The sequence below is a fragment of the Bombyx mori genome, chromosome 15 (assembly GCF_030269925.1).
Source record: "Bombyx mori chromosome 15, ASM3026992v2".
Lineage (NCBI taxonomy): Eukaryota > Metazoa > Arthropoda > Insecta > Lepidoptera > Bombycidae > Bombyx > Bombyx mori.
The window spans coordinates 8,306,030-8,328,041 of NC_085121.1; the positions used below are offsets into that span (position 1 = coordinate 8,306,030).

General features: G+C 36.0%; 1 protein-coding gene across 12 annotated transcripts in view; it reads left to right on the top strand.

The window, feature by feature from the left end:
- The first annotated feature begins 8,004 nt into the window (after positions 1-8,004).
- serpin-2 (serine protease inhibitor 2) overlaps positions 8,005-22,012 on the top strand; it is a 95,974-nt gene continuing 81,966 nt past the window's right edge. For 6 of the 12 annotated variants that reach the window (XM_062672320.1, XM_062672319.1, XM_038015599.2 and 3 more), the window contains exons 1-8: positions 8,010-8,375; positions 8,712-8,812; positions 9,871-10,005; positions 11,917-12,123; positions 12,549-12,647; positions 13,104-13,244; positions 15,022-15,231; positions 16,072-16,216. In XM_062672320.1, the coding sequence (XP_062528304.1) occupies positions 8,354-8,375; positions 8,712-8,812; positions 9,871-10,005; positions 11,917-12,123; positions 12,549-12,647; positions 13,104-13,244; positions 15,022-15,231; positions 16,072-16,216 (1,060 nt within the window). In that variant the 5' untranslated portion in view covers positions 8,010-8,353. 12 annotated transcript variants of the gene reach the window in all.

A 22,012-nucleotide genomic window follows, 5' to 3' on the forward strand; every position in this document is an offset into this window, starting at 1 on the left:
CTAAGATTCCTCGGAGAGCTATGCAAGGGAATCTAGTCTACAATGTCACTTATTTAGACAAATAAAAGGCGATGCTTGTATATTCTTGCTTCTACGCATTCCTAAACCATTCATCAGATTGTTAGAGAGCTCGGTACAGTTGTCGTTGCTACTCAATGGAAGGTTTGATTTGCAAAAGACGATAGGTGACGCGCGAAGAGTTTCAAGAAATCAATATTTTTCATACAATTAGCGACAGTTACAGCGTAACATGGCCGAGTATCAGAAATTTGAATCTTTCTATCTATCTTTCAGGCCACAGACGTCCACTGCTGGACATAGTTTTCCCCTAAGCCCCGCCACTACGGCAGGCTCTTAAAAACCTCAATTTTGCGTAAGATTTTTAATTATTTTATCTGGTAAATAGTAGGTACCATGCAAATCATGTTTTTTATAATGAAATTAAATCAAACAAATGATCTTAAAAGACCTTTTTTTTATTTACCTAAGTATGAAAATATTCTTGACGACGACCACGCATCGGAAGACGCAGCGTGGGTAGGCCTCCCACGAGGTGAATCGACCTGCTAAAGGTCGTGGGAATCTGCTGGATACGAGTACCGTAGTCACAAACGGTATCATAGTGACGAACCTTGGAGACCTAAATATGTCTAGCATGAGATTTCGGTGGGCTGATGACGATGATGAAAAAGTGACTGCAAAGGGAAGATCTTCTCTATCTATCGGGCGGGAAAGTACGATTGCGGTCGGCATATCGGTGGCTCATTATTGTTATCCAGAACTCTGTTTTCCTAATGTTTCTTAAAATTGTCAATAACGCGATTTAAGTCCTTACCAAAAAAAGTTATAGATGTAATAAAAACGATTCCATTACATCAGGATCGTGAAATGAATAAGTTGTAAAAATTGTAAAATAATTATAATAGCATTCCTCCTTTTTGCCTGCTCACTTATTCGCTGGTAGCCTTAGGGGCTATTTCAGCTTTTTTTTTTTTTGCATAGATGGATGGACGAGCTCACAGCCCACCGGGTGTTAAGTGGTTACCGGAGCCCATAGACATCTACAACGTAAATGCTGCCAACCACATTGAGATATGAGTTCCAAAGTCTCAGTATAGTTACCGCTGTCCCACCCTTCAAACCGAGACGCATTACTGCTTCACGACACATATAGGCAGGGTGGTGGTTGGTACCTACCCATGTGTACTCACAAGAGGTCCTACCACCAGCTTCTTGCGCTCAGAGAGTTTGCTAACATCAGCCCTAGCAAGAGCAGTGCTTCGCTGAATCTACTACCAGATTGGAATCGCGACCCACTGAAAACATCCGGCGAGTAACTTAGTTTTCTTAGTCGAACTCTTCGTGCGAATGAACGAAGTTCGATGAGCACAGTGACCGGTGCTTGAAGAGCCTAAAAGCACCACGGAACCTATCTTTAAATTGATCCGATACGTCCTGTCTCCAGTATCTAAATGCCGGTCGGTGGTTTTATTATGCTACGAAAATACACAGACCAATGCTACCCATTCTCCGGTAAATCCCGAAATGGCTTTTTGCGACACCAATGGGACGAGGTGGGTTGATGATATTCTAGGCTACGATGCAGCTGTCTACGAGATTTTTACCTCCGCTAATCGCATCCCTCTATACACAAATACATTAAATTTAGGTCTATTATACATGTCGATGGACGACGTAAACAAAGATATAACAATGGTTTAATAAAACTAATACCGTTATAGACTTTGAAATTTTATTACAATCAGCCTGTACTATACGCTGTTTATCACTTGAAATGTTTACTTTAAAAAAAGTGGTTTGTCACATTAATCACAGTCGAGTGGCGGAGCTTCACATTCGCCGGGCAAATGGTTTACGTGCTCATTGTGGTAAAATGATTTGACTCCGTCTCCCCAAGGAAATCGTTTTGTTCGGACTCGCATATATTCATAATCGCGGCATGGTCCTTTTGGTGGTGGTTCGTGGCCAAGGGCGTTAAAACTTTGTATCGCTATCAAAGGCAATAATACAAAGTATGTGAAATTCCTGTATTTTTTCCAAGTGTCTTTACCGTGGTGAAATCGAGGAACACAGGGATTATAACAAATCGGTCCAGGCTTGCAATCAGCCGGTGGCACGATGACTTTTCCACTGCCAGGCTTTGGAGGACAGCCGCATTTGCTTGGACGTGGTGGACCACAAAGACTGTAGCGTCTGGCTTTTTCAACTGTCCAAATCAATGGCCTTTTAAATTTATTGATAACGTTAAAGCGCATATTTTAATTGTAATTTGGAATTTTCAGTTTTTATTTTGTAAAATTTAACCCAAATGTTTGCTTATGCTACGCAGATGACGTTTCAATGGAGTGCGCTTATTTTAAGTGATAATTCTTTTTTTATGATATGACACCCATATGCTTATAAAAAGGTTTGTTTAAAATGTAAGAAAAATATACATTTTTAAACAACTTCCACTGGTAGTCGTATGGGATTACCACAAGGCTAAGATGGCTGAAGCCTAGGACGGCAGATTTACACCTAAAATATTTTTCATTGTCTTAAGGAAATGTAAGGAGATACGAACGTAAGAGATTTTTGTGTATCCAAATGATAATAGGTCCATACGACCATTTCAAGCTGTTTTACACTTACTTTTTTGTTTCCAAATTGTGATTTGAAAATTAAAGAACAGTTTTAAATCGTAAGTTCATGAAAATAAAAATAGTATACATTTAGAATTTTACTCATTTTTAAATATGGAGTGGACGCTTAAAGAAGACCGTGTTGTAGTTATTGCGTTGCATTGTTGCGGTTACGCGCCAATTCAAATTTTTAACATGCTGAAAAATTTGAATATAACCAAAAGATTCGTTTATCGTACCATCAAACGATACAATGAAGACTCTAGTGTAGATGACAGGTCAAGAAGTGGTCGCCCTCCGTCTGTTAGGATTCCAGCAGTGATAAAAGCTGTGAAGGCGCGAATTCAAAGAAATCCCAAACGTAAGCAGAAACTGTTGGCCCTTCAGATGGGGTTAAGCAGAACCACGGTGAAAAGGGTGTTAAATGAAGACTTAGGGCTTCGGGCATATCGAAGAAAAACAGGAAATCGTTTGAATGCTCGTCTAATGGACCTGAGACTGAAGAGATGCCGCGCTTTGTTGAAGCGGTATGCGGGAAAAAAATATCGGGAAATTCTTTTTTCGGATGAAAAAATTTTTACCGTAGAAGAGAGCTACAACAAAAAAAAATATAAGGTGTACGCACACAGTAATGAAGAAGCGAGCAACCGTATTCCGCGTGTCCAACGAGGTCATTTTCCATCCTCGCTCATGGTATGGTTGGGAGTTTCTTATTGGGGCTTAACAGAGGTACATTTTTGTGAGAAAGGTGTAAAAACGAATGCAGTTGTGTATCAAAATACAGTCCTGACGAACCTTGTGGTACCTGTTTCTCATACCATGTTCAATAACAGGCACTGGGTATTCCAACAAGATTCGGCGCCAGTTCATAGAGCGAAGAGCACACAAGACTGGCTGGCGGCGCGTGAAATCGACTTCATCCGGCACGAAGACTGGCCCTCCTCCAGTCCAGATTTGAATCCGTTAGATTACAAGATATGGCAACACTTGGAGGAAAAGGCGTGCTCAAAGCCTCATCCCAATTTGGAGTCACTCAAGACATCCTTGATTAAGGCAGCCGCCGATATTGACATGCACCTCGTTCGTGCTGCGATAGACGACTGGCCGCGCAGATTGAAGGCCTGTATTCAAAATCACGGAGGTCATTTTGAATAAACTTTAGTGTCATAAGAATCTATGTTTTGTTAAGTTCATTTTGGTATATGAATGGTTACTTACATAATGAATAAACTTGTTTCAATTATTTTACATTAAACATGTGACAGAATTTATGACCTGACTATGTATATTATTAAGTGAGCAGTATTGAGTCACACTTTACTCCACCGTATTAGTAGAGCTACCTGCTCCTGCTTCGAAGCAATTCTTCCGGCTTGATGAATTAATTTTATTTAGACTTACACCGCGTTTATCCACAGGTGCATAAAAAAATCATGAACATTCGGAGTGCATTCCTTTCCCCTCTTTAGAGAGTTCGTGTCCTTTACCGCGTTCTATGAACTTTTAAAGACAGTTATAATAGTATATTCCCTACCGAAACGACATGACCTTTCTCGAACGTGCTTTAAAAATAATCCTACGAGATAATTCTATTAGATGGGCGAATTCCTTGCAGAAACAAAAATACACTCGACGTATTTTGTAGGCCTCATAATGTAGGTGTTGCTGTTTGATTCTTGGCACGAACCTAAGAGTTCCCAAGCTTTAAGAAAGACTTTTGAGCCTTATCACTCTTTAAAACTTTCGTCTGTGATGGCAACCTAATTCACTTTCCCCAAATCCAGCGTTTAACTTCATATGTTAATATAGCCATAGCAAATATTAGATATAGACATAAACGTGTGTATACACGAGAGACGACAACCGTTATGGGTTCTGATTTTCAAATTTTTCAAGATGAGCTATTGAGACAGACTTAGAGATGGCCACAATTTTCCGGTATGTATTTTAAGTAATACGAACCTATTATAAACAGTAGGTATACATATCAGACTACTATAAACCATCACATTACTATAAAACGACAGCGCTTCACGACCGTAGCAAAAAACTGAAATTATTTGAATCTTTTATTTTAGCCTATAAGTAGTTTATATTAAAACTAGCTGACCCGGCAAAAGTTGTGTTTGTTGCCTTAAATAAGATTTCTAGGTAAATTCTAGTGCAGAAAAAAAAACCTCATAAAACCACATAATAAATACCTCATTATAAACAAAAAAATATACACCCAAAAAAAATATATATATAAAAATGTTTGGGGTGGACAACCCTTATCACTTAGGGGTATGAAAAATAGATAGTAGCCGATTCTCAGACCTACTGAATATACTATTGATACACGAATAAAACCAAAAAACATGGCTGGCAAGCTACGATTGATACACAAATAAAACCAAAAAAACATGACTGAAAAATGTATAGTGAGTAAGACAGGAGACCGGCTTCGCCTCATCCCTACTACGTGATGTTTGCTGGATGACTGGTGCACCTGGCGGGGATAACTGATTGATTGATAGTTAATCCAGAAGTCGACCGGCGAGGGCGGGAGATCAAATCGAATTTAAAAAAAAATCATAATCAAAGGAACTTGAAATTATAAACTCTGAATAAGAATTTATCGTACTACAATTATAATATTTGATTGACATCTTGCAACCTTATTGCGGATTTGTGCATAGAATAAAATAAAAAAAAATCGGGATGGAAAAATAGGGGTTGATCGTATAAAAGTGAAAATTGAGAGTAATATGATTTTTTTTTATTTTAAGTCATGAAAATATCTTGCCAAAAAAATTAAAGTTTATAATTTTTGGGGGAGGCTTGACGACAAAGGGAAGATCTTCCACCGAGCGGGTGATATTTGCTCGGTAGACCGACGGTCCGAACGTTGTTGTTCGGAACTTGTATATGAGTCGTCTATTATCAAAGGTGGCAATCTGTGCATTTGGACAAAAAAATGTTATTGATATGTCAATACAGATTGATTTGAATATAATCGTCTCCTTCAAAGAATACGGTTCAAAACCTGCATTAAATAAAGGTTAATAGCTAACCTGTTATTTATCTAAGATGTCGTTCCGAAGAGTTTTGTGACTGCCAATGGAATACAAAGTCAATAATTCGTTTTTCTGATTTACCAATAATTTTCCAAAAGTCAGATTGCCGGCTTTGATAATAGTCGACTCATATATGCGCTTTATCTTGAAAATGTCGTAAGCGAGATTCAGGCATCTGTCAATTATCTTGCGTTGTATGATGGCTACCCGCCACATCACTCCCCTCCGAGACTGGAGGTCGTGTCATTTTTAGTTAGCGTTGTCCGTGTTGAGATTAGCTTGCAAGGGCCAGTGCTGCTCGAAGCCTGCGGTGAGTCGAGGCTGAGCTTGAATGCTGCGTGCGTGTCGCCAGTGCTGCTCGAAGTTTGCAGTGAGTCGAAACTGAGCTGAATGCTGCGTGATTGTCGCCAGTGCTGCTCGGAGTCTGCGGTGAGTCGAGACTGAGCTTGAATGTTGCGTGCGTGTCGTGCGTAGTCCATGTGATGCAGAGCTGCCACGCCGGAGATGTGTGACCCCAAGCGTTGATGATCCGGTCGTGGGCTGCGATGAACTGTAGCGGCGTGATGAGGCAGTGAAGTTGCGTGCCGTAGGACCAGGAAGCGCGGTGAGTCGGCTGCGATGGTCCTGTTGAGGCTGCGGTGCTGGCTTGCTGTGGGACGACTGTCAATGACGTTTTATCTGCGAGAATGTGGGGATTGTGGTAGTCGAAGTTCTTGATGCGCTGATGATGAATCAGAAGGTTGCGTGTTCACATCTCGTCGCAGGTCACCAGTTTGGGGGAGGCTTGACGACAAAGGGAAGATCTTCCACCGAGCGGGTGATATTTCTCGGTAGACCGACGGTCCGAATGTTGTTGTTCGGAACTTGTATATATGCGCTTTATCTTGAAAATGTCGTAAGCGAGATTCAGGCATCTGTCAATTATCTTGCGTTGTATGATGGCTACCCGCCACAAATTAACAAATAAAAAAAAAGGGTTGATCGTAGAGGGATGAAAAATTGAGAGTAACATCAGATTTTTTATTTTAATTCATGACAAAATAAAAATAAGAATGAAAATCTTGCCAAAGAAATTAAAGTTTATAATTAACAAATAAAAAATAGGGGTTGATCGTAGAGGGGCGAAAAATTCAGAGTAATGTGAACATTTTTATTCTAAGTCATGACAAAATAAAAACAAAGTTCTTGCAAAAAAAATTAAAGATTTTAATTAACAAATAAAAAATAAGGGTTGACCGTAGAGGGGTGAAAATTTAGGGCTGTATGTATTTTTGTATGCTGTATCATAAAAAAATAAAAACAAAAAAAATTGTCTAAAAAATAAAAAAATAAATTTAGAGGTGGACCACCCTTAACATTTAGGGGGATGAAAAATAGATGTTGTTCGATTCTCCACCCTGGCCGATATGCACGCTAAGATTCACAAAAATCGGTCGAGCCGTTTCGGAGGAGTTCAATCACGCACACCGTGACACGAGAATTTTATATATTAGATTAGATACTTATAAAATTCCCAAAATATTTGCCGGTTTTGTTTACAGGCAGGCAGACTATCCTAAAGTTGTTTAATCAATATTTTTAGACGCTGAATCTTTATAGAATTTTATTTAAAATATACAATTAGAGCCAATATACGTTGATTTAAAAACAAAAACCAGTCATGAGTCCATCCTCCTCTGCTTTTTCGCCGTGAATACACAACTGGCCGGAAGTTGTAATGTGACGTCTAATGTGTCACGGTAATCACATAATACAATTTTTGGCAATAAGAAGCAAAAAGTTTAATTATTGGAAATATTATTAATTGTATCATAAATTGACCTGCAAGTGAAACTCGGCCATATTGCGCTATTGCTTTTTCTAAATATTTAATTTAAAGTAGCTACACATTTATCAAAATATTTGCGTGATACCTGTCTTACGTTAATAGCGCTATGAAAAGAAATTTCCTTGAATTACAACCACAATTTTACAGTTTCAAGTCAATCGGAGAAAGTTTAAGCACTTTTAAAAAAGAGAACCTACAAACTTTCAGAGATTGGAAATTCACTCGAACGGCACGGTTGAGTGACAAAATTTAACTGGGATTTAGAAGGAACTAATCAAAATAGATAAAATAACCCAATGGTTAATTGATTTAACCACCCTTTAAATAAACCACCATTATTGCATCTTTAAATCGGAATAAACACTAAATGAATAAAATCATTGCAATAAATAAATAATAGCGTTTCCCGCTAAAAAGTTTTATTAATTTCATTTTAAAATTATTTATCTTCTTATGATTTAGCCGTATAGTTTATGTTCCCTTTGCCTCTGAAATACGCGAAATAAACAAAAATAATATGTTTACTAATGCAGACAAAAGTTTGTTTGAAAATAAAATTTACACCCCACTTACATATTTTCTTATTTATTTAATAAAGGAATTTTCACAATTAATTGTAAAAAAAGGTGTTATATTGAGAAAACTATTTTTAAATCACCCGTTTTATGGGTATTCATAGTTGTGACAATCATTGATAAGATAATAATTTGTTGTGATAAGTAGGTACTACGACTTCGATGGTACCGGTGGTGATAGAATTTTATTTTCCTCAGTTGAAGTGAAAATAATTGATGAATCATAATAGACTAAAGGATTAATTATTATCGATGATATTTGCCAGAGTTTTGTGTAAGTAACATCAAATTTTACCGAGGAAATCTTATCTTTAATGTCATGAGATGGTCATTTCGCATACTATTAAATTTGTTCGGAAAAATGTGCAATGTTGTTCAATTTACAAGCATATTTCTGGCCGCTTAATATGTATGACCAAATGTTTGACCTTCATCCGCCCCCACTTTAAAAATAAGAGTATGATTCACTATACAATACATTCTTGATAAAAACGATTGCCGCCCGGCGCAATGATGTCATAACGGAATATCGATTCTACTGAGTAACACTGTTTTTTGAACGTATAGAAAAATTGTAAATCCAAATAAAATTTTTAGTTTATTTTTACAGTAATACTATTTACACTATTGGAAATAAAGAACCCTGTTCTCAGTATGGATTCAAAGGCTTTATCCTCTGCAATCACCAAGTTCTCTGCAAAGTTTTGCAATGTAAGTACTTGTCTTCAGATGTAAATTTTAGACATTTTAGTTTAAACAAATATTGACCTATTATTTGAAATTTTTATTAATATAGTATAATATAGTAATTAGGATTTTTGTACTAAAGTAGTTGGATAGGTGACTCACAGCATAGTACTCAAAGTTAATAAGTGGCAGTTGTTAATTGTTAATGTCTCTGCCCATCATAAGACATAACTAATGTTATCTCACTCCATAAGACAGAAAACATTTTTTTTTTTGACTGAAATAGGTAAAATAGGCAAGACTAATATTGACTGATAGCATACAATAAATTAATGTGTACATGTTCCTAAAATACTTACGCTATGTATATTGGATAATAATTTTTTTTAAAAGAATTTTCACAAAAGTTCTTTCTGTGAAGCTGTTCTGTTAATATGCCCAAATTTTAATTTATTTGTAATAGTAAATGCATGCATTCTTAAAAACCACTTTTAACACAAGTAAAAAACTTGTAGTGCTATAGGCCTTCTCAATTATTTAATAATATATTGACTGCTATTTACTGTAGATCAATGATAACACATAAATGGTGCCATAATAGGTGCGGCAATTATATTGTTGTGCCTTATCTTTTTGTTTGTAACCTACTAGAACACATAAAATAAAGTAATACTAAGTACTAAGTTGAATTATTATAGTTTTCGTTTTTGCGATCCAGTGAATCAATACATTTTTTATACGGATGTAAATGTTTATAATCAAAACTGATATATAATTCATTAAAAAGATTAGATTATTGTGAGCTGATTACTTTTGAATGATAATAAATACAAGGAAAAAAATTAATCATCTTTTACTTTTAAACATATTTTTTCAATAAGTATTACTTTTTAAATTCTTCATACTAAACATTTCTTGCACAATGTTTATTTTATATCAATATGATGAGGGTTTGACTCTACATTAAACATTCAACGACTCTTTCTCTAAAACATTTAGCATTACCATGAAGAATAGTAATGACTATTTTACTTAATTGAATTCAGAATGTCTAATTGTTATCTAAATAATGCTTTCTCTAGGAACTGGATAAAAAGAAGAATGTTGTATCATCGCCATTGTCAGCAGAATACTTGCTGGCGTTGATAACTTTGGGAACTACTGATCCTGCACACGAAGAGCTATTGACAAGCCTAGGTATCCCGGATGATGACACGGTAGGTAAAAAATCTGCAAAAAAAATAATAAAAAAAACCTCTCGACCGGATATCCGTAAGTGGATTCCCCAGCTTTAAAAAAAAGGTAAAAAAGCTAAAAACATTCAATCCACAAGTGGAGCGGCTCGTGAGTATCTTATGCGTCAAGGCGAGACCGCAAATATCGCACGCCACCTGACCATCAGTCTCGAAAAATCGATTTTTAGACCCAGACCCAGAATAAAAATTTAAATCAAACTAATTCCATTGTGACGTAGAAATTAAATGTTTAGCAGGTGAGCTCAGGATTTACCAGGTATGAATAGAATGACGTAAAGAAGTAAACACTCATTATTATATTTAACACCCTTTTTTGTTCTGTTTTTACTGATTAAGATCCTATTATTAGTGTTTCACTATTTGATAACAAGCTAATTAAATATAAACGTTTTTTTCGTTGAGGGGAGTCACGTCAGACAATATTGCAATTACCGTTTCGGTGTTCACCGCGTGCCCACTTGTTAGTGTTTATTCATCTATACTAATATTATAAAGAGGAAAGATTTGTTTGTTTGTTTGTTTCGAATAGGCTCCGAAACTACTGGACCGATTTGAAAAATTCTTTTTCCATTAGAAGCCGACATTGTCCCTGATGAACATAGGCTACTTTTTTTTATTTATTTATTTTGGTTTCATGTGTGTTTTAATGTTTCCGAAGCGAAGCGAGGGCGGGTCGCTAGTATTTAATGAATAGACTTATAGTAACGACAATGCAAATCATCCCCTTTTTTTACCTTAAATCCCGTTTCCCGTGTTTCAATTAAATAAATAAAAAATGTATTACAGACACCGCATTGATTTTTCTTGTCGATGTTACAGTTAGATTAAACGTAATTGTTTCATTCAAGGTGAAGCCGACCTTGAACCCTCTTTAGTTCCTAGAAAATTTTGTTCAAACAATTGTTTACCAGTACATGCCGTTTACAGCGAAGTATAGTCAAATAGGCAATCGATATAATGACGTGGCATATACATATATGATTTCGAATAACGAACATTGAATGCTAACTGACCACCCACTAATGTGTTTAAATAATTTTACAAAAACCAAAAGTAGTGTATACGTTATTTATGTACACATACATTTATGATTATTGTTCATTGAAACACATACAGTAGCGCTCAAAAGTATTTTGACAAATATAAGTATTGATGCAATTACTTATTTATTTATGTATTTTTTTTATTGCATAGGTGGGTGGACGATCTCACAACCCACCTGGTGTTAAGTGGTTACCGGAGCTCATAGACAGCTATAACGTAAATGCCGTCCTCCCACCTTGAGATATGAGTTCTATGGTCTCAGTATAGTTACAACGGCTGCCTCCCCTTCAAACGTATTACTGCTTCACGGCTGAAACAGGCAGGGTGATGGTACCTATCCATGCGGACTCACAAGGGGTCCTACCACCAGTAAATACGCAAATTATAACTTTGCGGGTTTGATTTTAATTACACGATGTTATTCCTTCACCGTGGAAGTCAATTGTGAACATTTGTTAAGTACGTATTTCATTACAAAAATTGGTACCCACCTACCGGACTCGAACATCGTTGCATCGCTTGACACGAATGTTTCGGACGTCTTATCCTTTAGGGCATGACGATTAAAAAATGAATACTAATAAATTAGAAACAAATAATATATTATGTATGATTATGTCCCGCCTATTTCTACCGTGAAGCAGTCGCGCGTTGCGGTGCGAAGGGTACCACAGTCGTTATACAACTCAATTGAGACTTTGTCTCAAAAGTTTTTTAATATTATTATGGCATTGATAGTTGAACGAGATCACGGCTTACTTAGAGACACTTAGAGTTAAGCGCATACCGGAGCCGATTGTCATTTTTTTCAAATTATCCTTCTTTCAGATTCGCTCATCATTCTCGGCTGTGTCGTCAAAATTGAAATCAATAAAAGGTGTTACGTTTAATGTAGCCAACAAAATATACATCAAGGAGGGTGACTATGAGCTCGACCCAAAACTTAAGAAGGACGCTGTCGAGGTATTCGATGCAGATTTTGAAAAAGTTAACTTCGATAACGGAGCCGCAGCCGCCGGCCTAATAAACAAATGGGTAAGCATTAATTCTGTTTGAGGCCGTCAGCGTAAAAGTGGCCTAACCCACAATTGCCCATATTCGTGCTTATTTATTGCAATTTATTTAAAACATAATAAATTTTGATACAAAAACGTTTTATCCCTAGTTTCACAAATAGATAACAGATGGCTTTGTAAACATTATTTTTCCGCGAATTATTTTTGGCTACGATGTATGTAAATGTAAATTCATACCTCATTATCTGCATACTAACTTTGGTAAGCTTAGATCACTTTTTACGCTGACGGCCTCATCTATATAAATAATTATAAATTAACAGATACTGTGTTTTTAATTTATCTATCGTTATGTGGTAACGATTACTAATATTTTATCGGTATTAACGCGATTGGAATGTGGGCATATGAGTGTATGATTAAATTAGGGCGTTCGATTTGCAGGTTGAAAATAAAACAAATGAACGCATTAAAGATCTCTTGAGTGAAGACAGCCTCGATTCGTTTACGCGTTTGGTTTTGGTCAACGCTCTCTACTTCAAGGTAAGTTTACAATAACGACTATACAGCGTGATGTTTTTAGGTGAAGGCAGATTTTAATAAAAAACAAAATGTGTGCAATTCACACGTGGTAGAAGTGAAACGTTCCAAAATTAAAATACAATTATCCTAAACGTCTTAAGTATATGTAAAATTTTGTCATTAGTAAATAATTGTAAGGTAGCGCCCTCTGTGAAATGATATTTTAATTTCACGTATAATCCAAAATTAAAATTCACTACAAGAGCTTTCATACACACGTTAGTATTAAAAAATCTCACAGATGGCGCTGTATTAAATAGTATGTATATTTCTGTCTCATTCTTTGCTGGCTTCATCCTACACATTTTTGTATTTGTGTCTCTTACCTGTCGTTTTTTCCGTTGCATTCGGTTTGAAATCACAACGATTCTAAAGAAGTTTTCACTTCAATAATTAATTGATAAACTTATTTCGCAGGGTACATGGCAAAACCAGTTCGACTCTATAAGCACCATGGAGCGACCGTTCTATGTTGACACCGAAACGACAGTTAATATTCCTATGATGTACCAAGAAAATAATTTCAAGTATGGTGAGAGCCACGACCTCAATGCGCAGGTACGGATTTAAAAAGTTCAGATATCGTTCTCTTGACTATTATTTTCATGATTTTTTTTTAATAGATCTTATTCTATAAGTCTATAATTCAGTACATGTTTGTTTGTGTTAAATCGATAAATATAAGCATATCTGACCTTATGACTCGTAATGTCGCGAATTATAAAATGCAAACAGAAAATGTATTGCACGTTACGTCATTGGAATTTCCCGAATCTATATTCATCGAGTAGTTTGTTTATCCATGTGGTATGTTTCATCAGTTTTTCGTTCGTTCCTAAAATATTCATTCGGCTCCTTGTTTGTTTGAAATTGAACCACGCCACCCTCACATTCTGAGGCCTTGTTGATTCTTAATTTAAACAGAAACATATCACAACACGATCTTCACGTTAATTTGTAGGTAACGATCGCCGCTTGAATAATTAATTTTCGCTAGCGTCGTAACTGCTTCAAAGATATTGGTACTGAACGCGAATTGGCACACCGCACTTATTCTCGACCCAAACTTCTTAATGTTTTTAAATATCTACACTGGTGGTAGGACCTCTTTTGAGACCGCGCGGGTAGACACCACCGCCTTGCCTATTTCTGCCGTGAAGCAGTAATGCGTTTCGGTTTGGAGGGTGGGGCAGCCGTTCTAACTATACTTGAGACCTAAGAACTTATATCTCAAGGTGGGTGGCGTATTTACGTCGTACATTTTTATGTTTTTGAAGGAGAATAATTCATATCTATTAATTAAATAAGCTTTGCTCGGTTCCATACGAATCATGTCAATTACTAGGGAAAGCCTTAGGAAATAGTACGTATTAACTCGTTTCAAACCAGCATTCTATTATACAGTAATTAAGAATATCTGTATCTGCATATGTATACAAAATTTAGTACGATTACGTAATGCGCAAATCAAATAGAATAATATTATAGATTATCTGTGACCACGAAAACTGTGAAGTATTCGAAATGTAAGAAAATAATATCGCGGGGTGAAAGGCTATCTATCGGGTTGAAGCGAAATTTCGCTTAAAACGCAACATTTATCTTTGTAATTAAAGATGCGTTTTATTTGGCATCAACAGTTCGATATTTTTAATTTAACTACATTTAGGTTTACTCCATTCAAAGAGCTGAAGAAGTTTTTTTGTTATGATATTTTTTTCCAAACTTTTAAACTTTAAATGACTCAACTTTACATTTGCAAAAATGTCGCTCAAATCAAACAGCCTTTCGCCAGTCGATATAATGACATTAGTAAAACGCGAGCAGCTTTAGTTAGTGTCTACGACTCGCGTTACCCAAAGACATATAATTTGTCGTCGTCGGGGCCTAAAGGATAAGACGTTCGGTGCATTCGTATCTAGCGATGCACCGGTGTTCGAATCCCGCTGGCAAGTACCAATTTTTCTAATGAAATACGTACCTACCAAATTTTCACGATTGACTTCCACGTTGAAGGAATAACATCGTGTAGAAAAATCAAACCCGCCAAATTATTATATAATTTGCGTTATTACTGGTGATAGGACCTCTTGTGAGTCCGTACGGGTACGTACCACCACCCTGCTTATTTCTGTCGTGAAGCAGTAATGCGTTTCGATTTGAAGGGTGGGGCAGCCGTTGTAACTATGCTGAGACCTTAGAACTTATATTTCAAGGTGGGTGTAGGCATTTACATTCTAGATGTCTATGGGCTACGGTAACCACTTAGCACCAGTTGAGCCGTGAGAAAAAATAAATAAAAAATATATATCTAATTTGTAAATTTATTTTTCAGTTACTCGAAATGGCGTATGAAGGTAACGATGCCAGCATGGTTATCGTGCTGCCGAACGAAATTAATGGCCTGGACGGGATACTGCAGAAGCTGGCCGATGGCTACGACCTAACGGCGGAACTGGACAAAATGTTCTCGACCAAAGTGCGAGTGACGGTGCCGAAATTCAAGATCGAAACTGAGATTGATCTACTTCAAGTTTTGCCCAAGGTAATATGAAAGGTACCTTCAATTTTTTGGAGGCGCTCGCTCGGGTGGCTGTTTTCACATCCAACCCCTCTTGGCTGAGCCTTTGCTCCGGGCCACCAGTAATCCTTCAATCATAAAAAAAAACCTTCAATTTATACGTGCCTGCGTGAACGAAAGGTTGCCTGAAAGTAAATTAAAAGAAATAATAAACTAGAAGCAGATTTTAGCGTCACAAAAAAATGTTAGCAAGATCAGTCCAGGCTTTTAGGAGGAGCACAGTAACACATTCAGAAGTACTATAAAATACATATGTATAAATGTTGTATTGGTAATGTCTTAGATACAGCATGGTGTACTTTTTTCTTTTATATATTAAAAAGTACAAGGGATCAATCTGTTTGAATATGATATTTGTTTATAATGAGATAAGCCTGGATTAAATATAGTTTTAAGAGATTTGGAAAATAGATTTAAAATTTAACGTGCCCACAAAAGACATAGGGCTCACGCGCCTTCCTGGTTGTCATCGTATTAAATTATCTATCTATATATATATATAAATAAATTGCTGTTCGTTAGTCTCGCTAAAACTCGGGAACGGCTGGACCGATTTGGCAATTTTTTTATTATTTGTGGAAGTCCAGAGAAGATTTAAAAGGTAGATAAATATGAAAATGCTCGGAATTAAATAAAAATAACAATTTAGTTTTTCCTTTGATGTGTCCGCCGTCGGACGGATTCCTTTTGTTTGTTTTAAGTTTATTTTATACAAAAGCTTAGGTCTTTTATTTTTCGATTGAGGCACTACGAGGTCTGCCGGGTTAGATAGTATAATTAAAAAAAAAAAACGTTTAATTTCAGTTGGGTATTCAGGCGATCTTCAACCGCCAGAATTCCGGTCTGACCAAGATCTTGGATAACGACGAGCCGCTGTACGTATCCAAGGCTGTGCAAAAAGCCTTCATTGAAGTCAACGAGGAAGGCGCCGAAGCAGCCGCCGCCACAGGTCAGTACGATTTACAATCGTTCATAGCAAATAGTGTAGTGCAAGTATACTAGTATACTAGTTGTGTACAAAGGATACCTGTTTTGTTTATATATAGAGGGGTAAAAGGCTATATGGTTTAAGCGAAATTTCGCTTCATACGCGAAATTTATCTTTGTAATTAAGGGTGCTTTTTATATGGTATTAGTATCAACAGTATAATGTTTTTAATTAAACTTCTTTTTTGTAATGCTATTTTTTCCAAATTTGAAACCTTAAATGGCTCTCCTGTAAAGTTGTAATAATATCGATTAAACCAAACAGCTTTTCATTCAGCGATATATATACAAAATATACCAGGTATAGTATTCAAAATATATCAGATAAAATAAACAGTTTGTACCAGGTAGTATACTATATACAAAATTTAAGTTGCGTTACAGTACGATTTACAATAGTGACAAATATTTTTACGGTGCTGACCATTATGTTTTTTTTTTAATTGTCATCCTCTGAAGAGGAACCGAAGGTCAACACGATTGACTATTACGAATGGAACTAAATATATTCATCTAAATTTCATGCAGGACAATCATATTATGTTTGTGATTCGCACTGTAACACATTAAAATAAACGGTAAAAAAAAAAATTCTGTTATGTCGGTTTTGTTCGTTCTATATGTTGTACTATTTGTTTATGTATCCGTGTGAGTTGTTACTCTTTCAAGTCGCTTTCCTGGTGAACTTTTATTGTCATTTATGTCCCGTTATCGTTACTTATTATATGTTCTGTGATCGTCAAACAAAACAAAATCCGTCGTCTGAAATAAAAACAACGGTAATCACAAGTTAGCCACTAACTATTGACAATTTTCTACAAACAAAGAATACTTAGAATCGTCTTGCAAAAAAAAAATACGAATTTTATACGTCTTTGATAATGCATTTGAATTACGTAACGTATAAAATAACGAAATTAAAAATACGAAAAAAAAAAATATATCGAAATTTTATAACTTGCGTTTTATATTTTATAATGTTGTTTTAAATTTTAGTTGTTGCCACTAGTCGTGATCACTAATGCGTTTGTTTAATTAACTTAATTTAAATACACGAATTAGTTACTGTTAGCACTAACTAACTACTAATTAGTGAGGAATATAGTTGAACCCATCCACTCCATTGTACCTGGAAGCACTGCGCTCCGCATTCAACAATTCATTTCCAGATTTTTTTTGATGACGGTACCGTTCGGCTTTGGACTGAACTAAGGCAAGCCTATAGAAAACTCTCCTATTTTATCTCAGTACTTTTAAATCCCCCGATAAACCCATCTACAATTCGCCATATCTATCTATCTGACTCGATGTATTATTTTGCAATGCAACGAGCGTCATCTATTCTATCTATATATGAAAATTATTGTCGTCTGTTCGTCCTAAACCATACAGCCGATTCTAATTAACCTTGATACAATCGTTGTTGGCCCCGTAAGGAAAGTTTCTGTAATAGTACCATTAATTGATAATGGTTGGCGCGCGAGTAGTTTAAATAAATGGATGTTTTTATATAAGTAGCGGCGTAACGGTCACGGCGGCTGTTAACAAATCAAACTAAATGGTCCGCACAAAACTCCTTTATTTGAAAATTAATTGTGTACACGACAAACGAAATGTAATGACGCCGCAGGAAGAGGAAGTGAGAAAAACGCGGGGCTGTTTTTTGACAGATGTCAAATGCTAGCGCGTTCCAATACACGGAGTCTCATGTCAAGTTGAATTAAATTAAATCAAATCTTTCTTAACAGCGGCTTTACTAATATATTTTATAATAGTTTATTGAATAAAATTTTACGTTGTCAGAAATACTAAAAAGATTAAAAGAAGTTGTTACTACATATTATCATGTCAAAATCGACCGACGTTACTAAACTTTGTTTTCGGGTAGTATTTCAGTTTTATATGTGTATGGATACTAATATTTGTGACCATGTTTGTTTGTTCGTATTCTATGCGACTGTAGAAGATTATGTTTCAATTAACGTGAGTCGCAATGAATAGTACGAAATATATTTGTACTCAGTAGTGTTGTAGTGTAGTTCATTTGAATACGGTAAGAACTCTTTATTTACGGGGTATGTGTTCCGTAAATATGCCGCGAATACAGAAACCGTGAATAAATATAAATAACCGTAATGGTAATTTACATATTATATGAGATTATAAGAATAGAGGAACCTATTCTGACAAAATAAAAAAAAAGTACATATATGTATTAAAAATGAATTTAATTAAAGTTTTGACTATATTGATTAGTACTTATCTTCTGGCTTAGGCAATGGCTTAAAGAATTTTGTAATTTTACATATATGTGTGATAATTATTATCAATGTGTTTATACATCGGTATGTACTGATTAGATCCGCGATTAAATAAATATCTAAAGCCGTGAATATAGGAATTGGGTCGCATTTTTTAAATCCGCGAATAGTGAAAATCCGAATGAAAGAAGCGCAATTAAGGAGCTTTTATCTGGTACATAATACTAACGATGAAAAACGGTTAAGCGTGTGGGAAAAAGAGCTAAAACATTCAGTATATAGTATGATTATTGTACATACCCTACATACCATATTTGAGGCCGTCAGCGCAAAAGTGGCCTAAGCTTACCTGAGCTTGCTATAGTAAGTAATGGAGACAGTGAGGTCTGAATTTACTTTTACACTGCCTCATAGGCAAAAACAAAACGCGCAAAAATAATGTTGACAAAGCCATCTGCTACCTATGGGCGGAAATAGGGATAGGCCGGTTTTGCATCAAAATTTATTATGTTTTAAAGAAATTGCAATATTATAGTAGAACCACAAATATGAAAAAATGTAGTATAGGCCACTGTTGTGCTAACGGCCTCATTTGAGCCAAGAATTCTTCACACATTGCTGTGAATATTGTTATACCCCTGAAACGATTCGCATGACATGTGCAGCCAGCACACGATGCTACGACAAACACCTTTAAAATGTTAGCTACAACTATAATTTGTTATTAAATCGGACAGTGTCGGAGTTGGTTTTATCTCGGATTAATTTGTAAATAAATTTATAATAATATTAATAAATATATCTATTAAAATCCTAAAGAAATCGCATATCAGTCTGAAGCTGATAATCTTTAGTGATAAAAATAAATTTCATGCGAAAGATTGAAAGTTAGTTAAAATACATTAAAATAAACAAATAAAATACATAAAAATACATTAAAATTGTAATAGAACTGTAATTATTTTACACATATTATGACAATGAAAGATCAACTTTTTAAATCTCATTTTGAATATAATATATTTTTGGCGCGAAAGAGTAGCGTTGTAATTATAATAAACTTATGTTATATGCACAAGTTATATGATTTTTGTAGACTGTTTATAGTTCACTATTTGTGGTATATATCATAAGACAACCACTAATTCAATCTATGGCGGACGGATGCCTCGCGCGTCTTGAATTTGTACACGCCTTTATCTAATAACCAAGCTGGAAAGCTCTCGAGGCCATCAGCTATTCTTCCATCCTAAAATAAATAACAAAAAAAGTTGAGCTAAATGTTGTCAATGTATTTCTTGTTCATTTTTTGACCGTACGTTATCACGATATATTTCAGACAAGACCTACGCTATCACACCCCTTAATACACTAATTATAGCTCTCGGAAAATACCATTAAGAATTTGGTTAATAACCGAAATTTCCCCGATTTCTGTACCTGCTGTTAGAAATATCATCTATTTGGATTCACTGAAAACTAATTTCGTTAATGTTGTGCTTATCACATTCGCGTCGAGGAATCGCCGCCATAGTATTGTGTTGAGTGTGTGCGGGACGCGTGTGTCGGCAGCGGCTGTGGTGCGATATACACGCTCGTTGCGGAAGTCGCGCGTGTTCCGCGCTGACCGGGCGACGCTGTGGATCGTGAGAGTGCAGGGATGCGCGGTGCTGGCCGCCCTGCATCGCGGCCCGCCTCGCCGGAACGATGCCGCCCTGAGGCCGTTGCGTGATGACCTATAGCGATGTCTGTACGCGCAGGCATTATGTTTTTGATGATGCCGTGCCCACCCCTGCCTTCGAAGAGCTTCCGTGCCGACCGACCCTTCCTCTACTTCCTCGTGGGCGCTGAACGCATCGCTCTGTTTATCGGCCAATACCGTGGACGAAATTGAATGCTGTTTTTACGTTCATCATTTGCTTTTCCTATAGCGAAATAAATCCAATATCGCTCTGATTTCTCTGTTCTAGTTTCCTCATATTTACTCTATAGTCGTATTTTTAATTAGACGAAGTCGGACTTTTTGGCGGGAACGCGAGGAGTGAAGTTGTGTGATTTGTTTTATTTTGTCTATTTAGTGTTTCTTCGGGTTTAAATGTGTAATAATGGTGGTTTATTAACCGTTTAATATCTGTGAAAGTGCACAAATGTGGGAAAATGAAACAAAGCCGCTGGACGTAACTTCTCGGGATCCTCCAAAAAGTCCACTGAAAAATCTTAGTAAATGACCACCATTTTACTGAGATTAGATTTCATCTCATATCATCTCATTTAATTTCATCCTAGTTGATTAATGTCTCAAATTAATCATTTTCATTTCATTTCACTCCATAATATCATTTTTCATAAAATTAAGAATATAGATTAAAATAAGACATGACTTAAAGGTCTCAGTCACCAGGTCATAAAATCTCTTAAAAAAAAAATTAGACGAAGTCAACTAACAGTAGCTAATGTCACTTTGTACAATAATGCCGCCATATTTAAAGTAATAGTGATGCGTTTAGTTCTATTTCAATCAGATGAATAAACAATGAGTGTGAATAGTTAATCATTTCAAACTATAAAAGAATACAATTTTATTTTACAATAAATTGTATTAAAGTGCTCTAATATATGTTACTAGTAGTATGCAGCTACAGTCAGTTTTTATTTTTATTTTCATTAACTACTACCTATAATTGTTATATTTTATACATCTATAGTTTCAACTATATGATGTATTGAAAATAGGACAGTCTTACAAGTTTCCTCGCAATGTTTTCCTTTATGTTTAAAGCACTCGGTATTCAGTATAGGTAGATACTATAGGAACATAATCGTCGAAGACTCGTTGGTATGAACAAAGCACGACTAAAATTCGAACCCCGTACCCGATATCGGCAGTCCGGCACACTAACTATTCACTAGACAATCGAGGAAATTTCATTAATTCAGGAGTTTTTTCAATCATTCACTTTGTCACCCATTCACATGGTAGGCAGCGGCTTGGCTCTGCCCCTGGCATTGCTGAAGTCCATGTGCCACGGTAACCATTCACCATCAGGTGGGCTGTTTGCTCGTCTGCCTACGAGGGCAATAAAAAAAAACTATTTTTAATTCATCAACAACTGACAACACAGTAAACGTCAGTTGACTTCATCTAATAAAAAATACGACTATAGTAATTATTTTCAATATATTATTTTACTAATGATTGATATGAAGAAAAATTTGGTACCCATGGATACTATTCTAGAATCTATCGCAATCAATAAAGCTCGTATCTTCACATAAATGTAAAATAAATGTTGGTACCGAACACTAAACCTCCTATGCTTTGTGTGTAAATGAAATTTAATAAAAAAATTGAAATTGTTGAATTTGGTCCGTTATTTTTATTGCAGCAATGGACATCGCTATGTGTGCCTTCGAAGAGTGCGTGCCACTAGACCCTACTTTTAAGGCTGATCGACCTTTTGTAGCCACTATCTTCACGCACGGCACTCCTTATTTCT